This window comes from Vanacampus margaritifer, chromosome 11 (genome assembly GCF_051991255.1).
Source record: "Vanacampus margaritifer isolate UIUO_Vmar chromosome 11, RoL_Vmar_1.0, whole genome shotgun sequence".
Lineage (NCBI taxonomy): Eukaryota > Metazoa > Chordata > Actinopteri > Syngnathiformes > Syngnathidae > Vanacampus > Vanacampus margaritifer.
The window spans coordinates 3,311,100-3,325,788 of record NC_135442.1 but is presented as its reverse complement, the minus strand read 5'-3'; the positions used below and the strand labels follow the sequence as shown (position 1 = coordinate 3,325,788).

Sequence of the window (14,689 nt, the reverse complement as noted above, 5' to 3'; positions counted from 1 at the left end):
TGTAAACATGTTGACAAGCTGACAAAAAAAAGTAAAAGTGAGCTTGGAAACGCTGCTTCTTCCGAATGTGTGTTTTTGGAACAATTGTGTCTTTTGGTCCTGTTGTGAAGCTTCCAATGTGTTTTCTAATTGGACATCGCAGCCTTCCGAACGTCATGATCATGAAATAAAGGTCAAATTGAAAGCGGAGGAACAGTGAAAATATCCGGATGGAAATGCAGTATAATTGGTGTTTTTTTTTTTTTTGTATGAAACCGACGAGGCTCGCATGTGAAGCAAGTGGCTCTTTCTGTGTTGTCCTCTGAAACATTTATATTGTACTCGCTTTTAATAATATATTGACATGTCCTGCTTCTTGTAGTGGAGATGAAAGTAAGTCCACTCTGTAATGGAGGTCGGCCGGTACGAGAGATAAAACAGAATGAAAAATCTATTAAGGATTGTAGTGGCTAAAATGATCACAGTTATCACTATTGTCCTGATATGGGGAATATAATAAGTCTCCACACCCCTGTTAATTAAAATGTCAGCGTTTTGATGAGACCTAAATAAAATGTTTGGAAAAATAAGCAGCTTGAGGTAATGTGGTTGCACAGGTGTGCACACCCTTTTATAATCTGGGATGTGATCACATTCAAACAACTCCAAATGAAGTGAAGTTGTTCTAGGAGGCTTTTCCTGACAATTTGTTTGCGTTAAAGCATAAGACTGAAGGTGTGGCTGCTATTTTAAAACTGTTCGTAGTTTCTCCCACCTGTTCAAAAAAATTGATTTCATCATTGAAAAATGATTTCACTTTCCTTTCTTTTCTTTGGTCCTTCCTCGGGTCTCCTGACGGCCTCACGACTCTGGCTGGAAGTGTTCGGTTTAGGTGAACGGTATGGGATTTTTTTAATAGGTTTTAGGTGAACTAATGAATACACACACACCCGCACGCACGCACACACGCACATACACAAAAAAAAGAGAGCAATGATGATGACATGTCAAATCGGTAAAATTACCGAATGAACAATACTGAGCTCTCCAGAAAAAAAAAGGCAAAAAAAAAACAGCTCCAAATTATGAAGCTGCCATCACTATTCATCACTACTGTATGCTTTTGTAGTGTTGTGTTAGCACCTAACATACCTTTTAGAACGATTGCCGAAAAGTTCAACCTGGTTTTCGATGGTCTATATAAAATCTACCAAACGTGGGAAAATACGTTCAGGCTTTTGCCAGGAAACAAACAAAATAAATAAATCACAAAATACCTACTAGAACAGCTGAAATTTATTCGGAGCACTTTAAATGGTGGCAGGTGTTGAGCTTAAATGTGATTGGTTCATTCTGAACACAGTTATAAGAGGGTGTGAGTGTGTGTGTGTTATGGTCATCAATAGTACGTCGCATTAGAAATCGTAAACGGCAACACAAAATGTACTTCAAATTATTCAAATGACAGTTTGTGATCGCAAAGATGAGTCAATAGAATTGACATTTTGCCACCGTTTAAAATGTCATCATGGTTTATCTGTAAACACTTGCATCCCTTGCCACTATCTAATGAAATTCAATATTATAATGTAATCTAATCTATTGATCCCGTACCAGTTTTATGGCTCGGATGTGTTTGGCCATTTGGATACAGCTTGGAATGTGCTGCCTTTCATTCTACTTTCTTCAACCATAAACTTTCTTGGTGTTGGCTGATCAATATTTTTTATAACACGAGCACCGTGAAGCCGATATGACCGTGACGGCCTCAAATTGTTCATCAGTAAGCAGAGTCACGGTACTCTCTCTTGTCGTAATATTCTCATCAGACTTGACTGGAATGGCATTTAAGCTAAATACCACACGGAGTACGTCACTCTCTGAAATACGCTTGTAACAAAGATTTATTATTCACGTGGCAAACATTGAGATGCATCTCGGCGCACTACATTTTTTGGTGGATTAACAATTTGAAGACTCGCGCCGAGACAGCGTTATACTGTTGTTATACTTAATAGCCTGCTTAGGTTGGCTGGCGGTCTCGTGCTCATCCATTATGCATATGACCTGCACCTGCGCTGGATGCTGCACGGACAATGTGAGATGCTTTCCAATCGCTAATCGAGGTGCGTGCGCATGGGTGAGACGGAGACGGAGTTGGGTTTGTCCTTGCCGTCATTAAGGATTATATTCGGTATCTTGTGACTCAGATGAGAGACAGCGAAGGTGCTATTGTTTTGTAACTGGTTATCATTGTAATTAATCATTGATTAAATTAGCGAGAAGTAGTAATTACTTCTTTACTTTACTTTTTAATGTGGTACACTCTTTTGTCTTTAAATGGTTTTTAAATGTGTTATATGATATCAATTCAAACCAAAAAACGTGTAAATATGATTTTTTTAATTACTTTGTCAAGTTTTTTATGCAAGCAATGGTAGTTATTACAAAAACATGTCCAGCAGGTGGCAGAAGAGTATAAGAGATCAGCCAGAGCCAGGTTGCAATAAGCTCTTTTTGACAGTGTTTTCACCATGAATGTGAATATCGATGAAAGCTATATTCTAATGCTAATTGCTGCAAACAGATACAAATATAATTTTTTCCCTGATGAAAAAAATAGACTCTTATCCATGTTTTTATAGCAATAGAAAACAATATCTCAAAATCCAGTAAAACAGCCAGGAGCAAAGGGGGTTGCTTCAGTGAAAATGACTGGAAGTGAATGAGTTAAGATACCTTGCCTTAACTAGCTAGCCAGTCATCACTTGTGGCCTGTGCGAAGAAAGTTAGCTTAGCACCTAGCATTCCCCGTTAGTTCTTGAGCATATGGGGAACATGCACGTACGGTTGGCAGCTCCTCGTCCTGGTTGGATGTACTTGAAGACATTTCCACACTGAGGCAGATGAAGTCATCATCAAGCATCGCGATTGGTGGGTAGAGTCGAAATTAAAATTTAACGCATATACCACCTGTTAGCCTATGCTTGAGGCGAAGTCAACCTGAAACATTTCTTGACAATAACATGTTATATGTAAGCTCACTATTCTAAATACGGTATTCTGATTGATATTACATTTGTGGAATATGAGCTATACAGCAAAATCCATCTCAGGGGGCGGCCATTTTGCCACTTGCCGTCGATTGAAAATGACATCACAGTTGCTCCGGGCTCAGGCAACAACCAATCACAGCTCACCTGTTTTTTTGAAGCTGAGCCGTGATTGGTTGTTACCTGAGACCTGAGCAAATGTGATGTCGTTTTCCACTCAACAACAAGTGGCAAAATGGCCGCCTTCTGATATTAATGAAAACTGCTGTATTTTGCTGCCTATTAACTCATAATCCACTAACGCAATATTAACCAGAATACCATATTTAGACTGCATAGAACATGGAATTTTGTGGGGGGGGGGGGGGGGTTAACTTCCACTTTAAAGTGTATTAATATAAAGGCCATATATATGTTCTGTTTTGATGTTTTGCATAGTTTTTTTTGTGTGTGAAATGAACTCGGGTTCAAATAGTTATTTTTCCCCCCTAGCACAGCTACGCTTAAGCAATGATAGCTCTTTGTCGAATTGCCAAGTGCTGCAGTGTCCTAGACTTTGGTAGCAATTGCGCTGTCACTCTTGCCTTATCTCAAGTAAAACAAAAACAAACCCCAAAAAAATGCACTGCTGCCGGGAGTGCTGGCTAGTAAAGCTTTTGAGGGTACGGAAACCTTTTTCTGTTTTCCCCGCATCCTTTTGTTCCTCCCAATATCCGGCACACTCGAAAAGCCCCATGACTTTAATGAGCCTGGATGCTGTGTGCCAGTGGTGGCTGTTGGGTGACAGGAACCAAGCTCATCTAAAAAAAAAAAAAAAAAGGAGAAAAAAAAGGAACCAAGCTCATGATAATGTGCCGGGCTCCGTGCCACCGTGTTTCCACTCTTATGGAAACCGAACCCGTTTGGATTGTTTTCTTTATCGCTCACTGGAGGTTCTTTTGTTTGTTTCAGCTCTTCCCTCGCTCATATATTATTTCCATGCTGCTATCTCAATATAAATGTGCCTTTATTCCTTTTTTTTTAGTCCTTCAAATAGAATGATGCAGGACTAAGGACCTCCCTCACTTATGTCTTTTTCAACAACAGCTGTCCAAGAGAGGCTGCCTGGAGAAAACGATGAAATAGAATAAGCGGTCATTTGCTAGATATATATTTGGCTTTCAAGGTGAAGCGGCTTGAAAGGGAAGTAGAACAGCAATAGGTAAGAGGGCTGCTCTGGGGTTTGAAGAGGAATAAATATATTTGTCCTCTTTGCGTGTTCCAAAAATATGAAGACAGATTTAATGTAAGAAAAAACACCTTTGCAAAGATGATTTAATTAAAAAAAACAGAGATCTCTGGACATCGTGACAGACTCCAAACAACACGTAACAGGTGGAATTTCAGAGTCCGAATGTGTGTCTTCCGCGTGGAAAATGGCTTCTTATAGTTAAACAGACCGCCTCTCTTTCATTTGTAGACAAAACATACTCACTGGGTACTTTTCCGTGAGCGATGGTGCAAACAGAGTCAGGGGTGTGTGTGTTCGAAGCAGATTTTGTTCTCAAGGACTAAATGTGTTTTCGCACAGAACACTGAGAAGGAAAACAATATGTTCCAGCTTAGTTCAAGGTCAAATTATACTGAGCTCAACACTACTTAACATCTATAAAACATTTCGACATGGTTAATATAAAGAATTAAAATGTTAATAATGTATAACAATGGTTAATATATGAAATAAAGAATTGAAATGTTAATAATATCTAACAGTCTCTCTCAAGGTTTCCATCACCCAATGAGGAAAATGCCCTCGTGTCACAAACCCCCTCTTCAACGGTAATCAATTCAGCTTGAAAAGTGCGGCAGACTTTCTTTCGAAGACTTGCGACAATCTACCTCCGACCGTAGTAAACGCGGCATATCCAGAAAAAAAAAAAAAGTAAACGCGGCATATGCCTTCATGAACATTTTAAGCAAGCCAAAGTGTGAATAATGGAAGCGACATGCAGAGATCTTTGCAGCGCGTTCGTTAGGTGCTGCAGATGTTCATCGTATCAAAGTGACAGCGTCAAGACTCGTTAACATATGTCTGACACAAAATTCGATGTAAAATGATTGTAATTTATGTCACAATATTGTGTGGTCCTAAGTATATTCCATTTTGTATCCGTGGTGACAGTGCGGCACTTAAGATGGCAATTTTCTACTGCTTTGTGATTTTCACATACAGAGTAGTTTACATTGTCTGACATTCTGCATTTTGATGTTTTTCTATATTACACTTAGTGCTGTCACTATCAAATATCTTTACAATCAATTAATCTATCGATTATTCAATCGATTAATCGACTAATCAGATTCATTTTAATTTTGCATTAAAGTGTGTTACAAAAGCTTTTTTTTCCCCCGGATCACTGTTTGTTAACTTGTGATTGGTGTTTGTTTCGTACTTTGTATAGTGGTTTAAAAAAAAGAGTGGTGTCGATATACTATGATATCAGTTCGGTCATTGTTTTCCAAAGTAAAAACAAATGTCTTATTTTGATAAAACACGGAAGATAAACTGTGAACAAATACTGTTGATATGCTGAAATCAGAGGATTTGGACCATTTTAAATGAACTCATTTGCTCCCAAAAACGTATAAAATGTTCTCTTTTAAATATTGCCATGGTCTAAAAAACGTATTTATACGGTTTTCATGGTGTTTCTTTTTTTATTGTTAGAGCATACAGAAGGCTTTGATGCAACCTCTGACCTGAAGAGAATGCTTGAAGCAATGGTAATTATTACCAAAATGGCCAGCAGGTGGCTGCAGAGTATGAGATCAACCAGGGCCATGTTGAAAAAAGCCCCCCCCCCACACACACACAGATTTGTGAATAATGATTAAACTTAGCTATATTCTAATGCAAATAGCTGCAAAACGGAAACAAATAGAAATATATATTTTTTCCTGATAAAAGAAGAGACTTTAATCTTTCAGTCGGTAGGTTGCATGTTTTTATAGCAATAAAACACAATATTTTGTGGGTCTTGCAAAATCCAGTAAACCAGCCGTGAGCGAATGGGGTTGCTGCAGGGAAAATGGCTGGGAGTGAATGAGCTAAAAAAAAATGTCTCCAAACGATTACTTGATTATTCAAATAGTTGTCAATTGATTTGGTAATTGATTACTTGTGGATTAATAGATTCATTTTGACAGCTCTAATTACACTTTGGTGGCACAAGCATTTGTTATTCTCAACTATCTACTGCCATTGATGGTATTTATTTTACATTTGGATCACACTGGCTGAAGCAATAAAAAATGCCCTCATGTAAAATGACAAGAGCTTCCTGATTTAAATGGCAAAATTGCAGATGTATTGCATCAGTAGGAAAAAAAAAAGGAGCCATGGAATGAATGAGCTGTTTGACCTTTTCGGCTCTGTCCCCGGGTAGTGGATTTGCTGCAGGGGGCCTTTACTGAGCAGGAGCATGTTGAATTATCACTCCCACTATTCAAATGCTGCGAACCCAATCTCTCACATGCTCCACTCCAACCTATGATGGCATTGAATTCCATTGGGAGATGAATAACAGACAAGGCAAGGGAGTGGGAGCTTCTTTGTGAAATAAATCAGCATTTTTGTTTTGCTCTGAGCAAAAATCTCTTTAGGTCACAATGTCCCTTTTTTTTTTTATGGCAAAATCTGTTTTTCCCCTCGTTTTTCAAAGGCTGTGTCATTCTCAGGGATGATCAAGCTGAATCTCTTGACAGCTACCGGCAGCAAACATGTCAACACTTTGATGGATACTTGCCATAATGAAAGACTGCTATGACTCTTAAGTCGGCTGAGCTTCTCCGGAAGCGCCCCCGTCCCTCCATCAAATCAAAGTACAACGGCGAGGAGGAGGAGAGATAAAGGCAATTTTGCCAAACGGCATCATAATCGTTTTCTAAAATGAAGGACATTGCGTCTTTGTTAGAGTAGCTGTCAAACACACTTCCTCCACCATTTCAAATGTTTTCTCTTTTCGGAGCATTTTAATCAGTACCTCCCCAAAAAAAGACCACAACAGTCTTCTCCTTCGGGTCACACGAGGATCCGACTGCTCTTATGCTTACATTTCCACAATCACGCAACAGACTCTCATAATAATAACCATGGCGATTGATTGGCGATGTCACCTTGCCACGAGCACTTACAGGGCAGGTCCGCTCACAATCACCTCCACCAACTCACGGTGCGCTTCAAACATGTGAGCCGCTTTCACTGTTATCATCTCATACTTCATTCTTTTTTGTTTCTCCCTTCGCCGCCCTCCCCTTTAACCATCCAGAGGCCATCTTGTGTGATGTAGGGGAGTTTCACTGTCACCATCATCAAACCTGCGTCCCCGAAGCCTGGCTCTGTGACGGCGAGCCCGACTGCCCCGATGACTCCGATGAATCTGACGTGACTTGTAAGTCGATCATTCCATCCTGTCCCTCAAGCATGCCGCCTTCTCATGGGAACACATCATCACGCACAAACCAAAGTTATAACTTAAAGAATGTGTTGTTGTTTTTTAACACTCACTGTCAGCCATTGCAAGTGTCTATTGTTTATTTTCTCTTTTAAGAGAGCACACACACACTAGTTGTTTTTATTTTTTAACTCTTTGACTGCCAAAAATGTTAAATAACGTTTAGTAAAATCCTATGGAGTGCCAAAGACGTTAAAAGACGTTTTTTTCAAAACAGAGGTGAAACTAACCATTTTCTATTGTTGATTACTGAAAAACGGAATAAGGTTGAAACAAACTTTTTTTTCTGATGAAAGATGAGAGTCCAATCTTTCATTTGGTAGTATGTGTGTTTCCATAGTCCAAACACATAATTTTCTGTGGACCTTGAAAGATCAGTCAAAAATGCTTAAATCGGCTGGCACCCACGGCATCCCTATTCTGAAAACGTCTGGCAGTCAAAGAGTTAAGATCATTTTGAAGGGTCTTGTTTGTAGCGTGCAATGACGATTATAGCCTAAAGTTGATTCATCGGCAACCACATGTTTGTCTCACTGAAATCAACAGGTGGTCACTCGGCACAGCATGTGTGGAAATATTTGATTAAAAACAAAACAGGTACCACAATCCATAACTATGCAAGTCTGTCCTCATATACTAAAAATAAAGCATAAGCGCAAGGGCCAAGTTATTTGGTAGCTGTTGAGCAACCTGAATCCTCACGGCAGCTGTCAGCAAATTGAGCAAATATCCTCCTGGAACAGAGAAAACGAGAGATAATATATTGTAGCAGCTTTGATAATGAAATCAACAACCTCTTTATTGTGAGAACGAACACGGAATGCTTTTGTGTGCAGCATAACGGCTGAATGTTGATGCGTCATGTTTGCTTTGAACTCAGACTCCACTAATTGACCCAAGTTGACTTATCTCAGAACCCTACGTGTTTTTTGCATTTTTTTTTTTTTTTACAAATTCAGACAGTCTGCAAGGCGGTAAACAACGGGGAACATTCAGTATGTTTAAGTGGCAGAAGACAAATGACTCGCCTATCATCGACCACAAAAAAAAATAAAAATACAAATCTGAAGACATTCAACACCGTATGTACATGCATGGTAGTAAATTAATCTGTGTCGTTATGATGGTATTTTGGTCGGATGAGATTTCATAAAGAGCACCTCATTCTGCACTCTTAAAGCAATAGTCCTTCCTTTGTAAACGACCGGTCTTGAACTCACCACAAAGGGCGATGCTTGACACAGAACACGAATCAGACAAGAATGGAATGGAAAGACCATGAAATGCACCTTCCCACAAACAAAAGCTTGTCATCTTGTATTAATTAGCCACATGCTAAGAAGAAAGAACAAAAAAAATCCTACCGGTCCTCTATTGTTGCTTTTTTTGTTGAATTCATTTCCAGCTTGCACTGCGATGTCACCCTGAAGTGCAAAACGACGACGATCAGGGTTAATCATCCCTTTTCTATCACGCTTGTTCTCATTACTATCACGGGTGAGCCGGAGCCTATCCCGGCATAGACAAACAATCATTCACACTCGCATGCTAACATGCTAACCCCAATTTGTGTTCACCGTTCTAAAATCTTGGCAGCCATGATTGAACGATTGCTTGGTGTCAATGTGGTAGACCAAGATTGGGGCCGCTGTCCCTTGAATACTCCAATGATCCCATTTAGAGACATTCTCCGATACACTAATATGGTTTGAACGCAACTTCTGTCCTCCAATACGGCAAAATGGCCCACTTTTAATGGCGCCGCGTGTTCACTAAAGCGTGAACAACTGCTGCTACACACAAGTCGACGTGTGGGTCTCCATTGCGTGCTGGTGTTTTCTCTCCTCCTCTAGCCCTGAATTGGCTCCATAAACCAAGCGTAAGCCTCTTATTTCCATTTTTGCCAAGAGAAGCATATGATAAGTTTTCACTGCGGCAACACCGCTGGCTCCTAATCCATTAATGTGATCAAAATTGAGAAGCTGTGCCAGACAGACACTTATGCCGTGGTACTAAAATACTTGCTAAAGACCTGTAGAACACACTTAAGCAACGGTTGGCTTTCAAACATATTTTAATGGCTGGCATATGTTTCAATTATGTTTATTTTATTGCAATATATTAAGTGTCGTAAATCCAACTCCAAATCAAAATGCAGGCATGTACTTCATTAGCCAGTCTTAAGATTGATATATTTGTACGTTGTTATTCATGCACTATGATAGATTATCATAGGATAACATACAAGTTTTGATTACATTCCGCCAAGGCTGTTAAAAAGCTTTCTATTTTTATTATTCAGCAGCATATCTTCAGAAGTTGACCACGTAGTGTAACCATTATGAATCCCCTTCAGCAAGCAGAGACGTCATATAATCAAGAAGGCAGCGGCGGAAATGCTTTTTTTTTTTTTTTTTTTTTACAGAAATCAAATGAAACCTCTCTGTTTATGTCAACAATATATAATTAGAGGCAGCGGCTGTTATCGTGTTCACAGCTACTTGGACATTCTCTAATGGATTAACACAATCGAGAGAGGCTTCTTGAGGCTGTTTATGCCTCAGTGATGTGATAATGTAACATTAGCATGAATACTTGGACCAAGGCAAAGGGCACCGCCAGCGACTAATGTGCAATGACTAATCCATATTTTCCCTCAAATGCTGACTGAATTGCATACTGTAAATGATTGCATGGGATTTTCTCATTGCTGCTTTACATAGTGGCAGTGCTAATAATTTTCTTTGGGATGGTCCTTACGTCGCTGTATGTGCGACATACGATATCTATGTGCAGAGGGCGCATGCTACGTTTCCACATACTCCTGGAAGTGGTTGCGTGTGTACGGCACGGACAGTCCAGCTAGGCAGGATGCCGCACTGCTGCCCTCTCACGCCACCTTAGCAATAACAGGGATGTGATTTTTCCGCTAATTCGCGGAATTCCGCTTTTTTTTATCTCCCGCCCCCAAAAAAAAAAAATCAGATTTATTATTATTTTTTTTTAGTAGTTCATTGTGTATGCACATGACTCCGACAGATAACATCTTCTGCTATAACAAAGACATTTGTGGTATGCTCTAATATGAGTTACTTTTCATTTGGTCATGATACAATTATTTGTTCATGAAATTTGAACTCTTCAACATTATTTATGTGTTAACTTAGTAATCACATTAGTTAGATATGATGATATTCTCAGTGATAGTTTTTAAAAGCAAAGGCAGTCCAATGTTTTTGAATGTGACTGATTTTGAGTTGACTAAAACTGCCATTTTATATGGGATAGTTCAATATACATTGAAAATTTATGCTGTTGTTTTGTCTATTTCTTTGTCATGTGAGTGCATTAAAAGTACTTAAAAACACGGAAAACCTGGAGCTAGCTGGGTGCCAGCGGCCCCCAGACCCCCGGCTAAATTTTCAGATTATTTCACTTTGGTCAAATCACATCCCTGCAATAAACAAAAGAGAGTTTGCCAGACCTGAAGTCTAGCATGAGGCCAAAAATGTGACCAAAGAGAAAAAAAACGCTGCAGTTGGCCTGCTATGGTACGATTGCGATATCCCGGAGGTTAAGCTAAGTTGAAAAAGGAAAACCTTTCTGTGGGTTCATATGTCAACGGCAACGGGTAGGCTACACTCAAATGCGTTTGAATCAGAATATGGCTTGATAAACGCATGATGAAGATAAAGCACGATATAACTGCACTTTATTTACCCCTTTTAACATTTTGAGAAATATTTAATTTTTCACTGTTGGACAATGATGTGTTTTTTTGGGAAAAGCACAAAATGCAAATCGATTTGATCGTCATTCGCTGACATTAACACAAATGGTGAGTGTCGATTTTATGTGCGAGTCTGACCTCTACTATCTGGTATGTTGCAATTAACACGCAGCAGCTTTAGCAGGGAAGCCCAGACTTCCACCTCCCCAGCCACTTCAACCAGCTCCTCCGACGGGATCCCAAGGCGTTCCCAGGCCAGCCAAGAGACAAAGGCCGGGTCACTACATGTAGTGCCCCCATTCTGTTCTCCTCGTCGCATATCACGCGACCACCGTAACTGTTACGACGCACCGGCGCATTCATCTCCGACTATTTATTGTTAGTGGACATTTTTCAAACTCCACTTTGGTTCCTTTGTTGTAAATATTTTTAACTAAAACACACATGAATTATTTCTGTGGTATATATTTAATGCATCGCTTTGATTCCCACGCTAGCGCTCCCCATGTTTTTTTCATACTCGCAATGCATTGTGGTCAATATCAACCCGTTTGAGTGAACATCAATGTTCACTACTTTTCAGACTGCATTGTGGGTAATTTTAAGTGCCCTACATTTTCGCTCTTTGGACATTTGGACGCCACTACAAAATGGTGTGCCCCCTCACTTGGGCACTTAATATTAATATGGAGTAGGGTGCACATTCGGACACAGCCATAGTCTCTAAAGCGTGCCCTGGGTCGTCCCCGGGGCCTCCCGCCGGTGGGATATGCTCGGAAACACCTCTCCAGGGAGGCGTCCAGGAGGCATCCAAACCAGATGCCCGAGCCACCTCAACTAATTCCTCTCAACGCGGAGGAGTAGCGGCTCGACGCTGAGTCCCTCCCGGATGACCGAGCTTCTCACCCTATCTCTAAGGGAGAGGCCGGACACCCTGCGCAGGAAACTCATTTCGGGCGCTTGTATCCGGGATCTTGTTCTTTCGGTCATGACCCCCCCTAGCTCGTGGCCATAGGTGAGGGTAGGAACGTAGATCGACCGGTAAATGAAGAGCTTTGCCTTTCGACTCGGCTCCTTCTCCACCACAACAGACTGATACGGAGTCCGCATCACTGCAGACGCTGCACCGATCCGCCTGTCGTAGAAAGATGCATAGCGGAAAGATTCACATCTTCTTTAATTGAAGTTGAGGCACTTTGCATAAAATGTTTAATGGTGGATGCAATTCAAAGTTTTGGAAAACCGAGTCAATTCGCTAATCAGACCTTTATTCATATTTCATGTCCATTGTGATGGGTGATGAGTATTTCTAGCTCCAATCTACTGACCCTCGAGACATATTCCTACCAAACCTAAAAATAAATACAGCAAATGAATTCAACTGCACTAATAAGGGAACATACATAGAATTTAAATATTACATGTAATGTCATGTTTGGTGTGTGGCTCATCTAGTAGTGTCCCTATTGACTTTGTAAATGTGATTTAGTCCAATATCTCCGTTAACCTGTTTTGACATGAGAAATATGATGCCACCTCTGTGTGGTTGCTTAGAGCTAAATCATTTAATCTCCGGAAGGCCATTCATCATCACATCGATTATTGCAGGCCCTGTTTTCTTCACAACGCCAGGAGAAAGAACACCTTGCATGTACATTCAAAAACCGTGCTCAGCTCATTAACATGGATTATGTATTGATAGAAAAGGGAATTAGATCAGCTTTACCCTGCAAACAGGAGGCAGGAATGGAATGTATTCTACTTCCTGCATAGATAGGCGGTGGTATCATGGGAAAATGGCAATAAAGAGCATCTTAATGATTAAAAAAAAAAAATTGATTTTACCTGTGAATTAATTAGTCCTTTGTAAGGGGCGCTTTGCTCTTTTTTTTTTTGTAGAATCAAATATTGCTGACCTTTATCCTTCTCGGTCACACATCACATAATCTTAACATAACATCGCTTGCATCTTCAGGGCCTGCGGGCAGGAGAGAAGGCATTGTTGCCTCAGATTGGAATACCCAGTGAAAAAAAGGAGGAGGTACCGGTTTAGCCGTTCAGGCGCAGGCCTCCTGGGACTAACTCACTGCTGACAGTTATTCGAGGGGAGGGAAAAAGCCTCAAGGAATTTGAAAAGAAACCCCGGTAAAATGGCGATCCTCCCATTGTGTCGTTCAAACCTTTGCGATCTGTGCAGTGTCAAACCTTTGCTGTTTTCTGGGGGCAGCCGTGCATCCAGTGCGGCGATGCGAATGCGTCAACAAGGAATTCCAAATGCCAAGGAGAAACAGAAGTGCTATAAGACGGGTTTGTGGAGGCAACTTTCAGATGAAATTTCTATGAAACCTTCAGCGTCTCTCAACCATTATTGTTTTATTTATTCTGTACGCTAGCACACAATGTCTTATAACCTAAATCCTTCACAAATCCTCTGGGAAAGGATTTTATAGACTTTTGGCTCATGTCAGAAATGCTGCTGCGTGGAGCTTTGACAATCTTCTGGACATTTCGACCACTAAATCCTCAAAATTGTCAATGCCAGAGGTAAAGAAAATAAAAGGGGTCAGTAAGTGACTTCAAATAGACGGTCAAAGAAGCTTCACCGCTGCACCTTGGCTATTTCCAATCATCATTGATTTTCGACTCTGGTTGGGTTTCTTCCACTTACTGCCCTTCATCAAATAACAAGGTTGCGCCTTTCCAAAGAGTCAGACTGAAGAGCCTCGCATGACAGTCCGATCTTTAACTGATGGGAGACAAATGACACTTCAAGCCTTTACCACATAAAACACAATGGACTTGGAGCATAAGCATTCTGATGAGGAGTCAGGAACAAAAAATAGTATTGTCTGTTCAGCACTGCGGTTTTGGAGCTGTTCTACGGATTGACTTGAAGTCAGTCACAAGAAGGAGTCATGCCATCATTTATAACTAACTGGGCCATTCTGTGCACTGTTAAAAATTTGGTGTTGGCGTCATCCAGAGCAGTTTTTCAGGTGTGCCGTTCCAACTGCAGGGTGGGCATGTAGACCGTCCATTTAAATGCCATCCGCTTGGTCAGAGTGAAATAGCCATGATGTGAGTTATCTTGCCATCAAATTATTATTGTGCACCTGTGCATTCAGGCACTAGGAAATCCACATCAGTGTGCTCTGTATAATTTTCACCTTTAAAAGCCATTTTAGAGGGTTAGCTTATAGGAAGAAAATACTACAGTATAGGGCAGCAACAATATCAGCAATAAACATCCTGGCGGTTATTTTCTCTGGGAACTCCTATCCTGAAAGTAATGTATCTCAAGTGTGGCTCGTTGCCATGGGAATTGGCACTAGTCGGCCGGCGCTTTAGACATTAATGTAGCGTAGAACCTTGTTATTAAGCTGAAGGGCAGGGCCTTTTGCATAATGTAATATTACCTTGACGCAGAAGTACAA

At 40.5% G+C, this 14,689-nt stretch overlaps 1 protein-coding gene across 11 annotated transcripts in view; it reads left to right on the top strand.

The window, feature by feature from the left end:
- Window positions 1–14,689, top strand: part of lrp1bb (low density lipoprotein receptor-related protein 1Bb) — a 258,634-nt gene that overhangs the window by 60,643 nt on the left and 183,302 nt on the right. For 10 of the 11 annotated variants that reach the window (XM_077579277.1, XM_077579282.1, XM_077579281.1 and 7 more), the window contains exon 2: window positions 7,340–7,462. The exons of the other annotated variant lie outside the window; for it this stretch is intronic. In XM_077579277.1, the coding sequence (XP_077435403.1) occupies window positions 7,340–7,462 (123 nt within the window). The remainder of the gene's footprint in view (window positions 1–7,339; window positions 7,463–14,689) is intronic. 11 annotated transcript variants of the gene reach the window in all.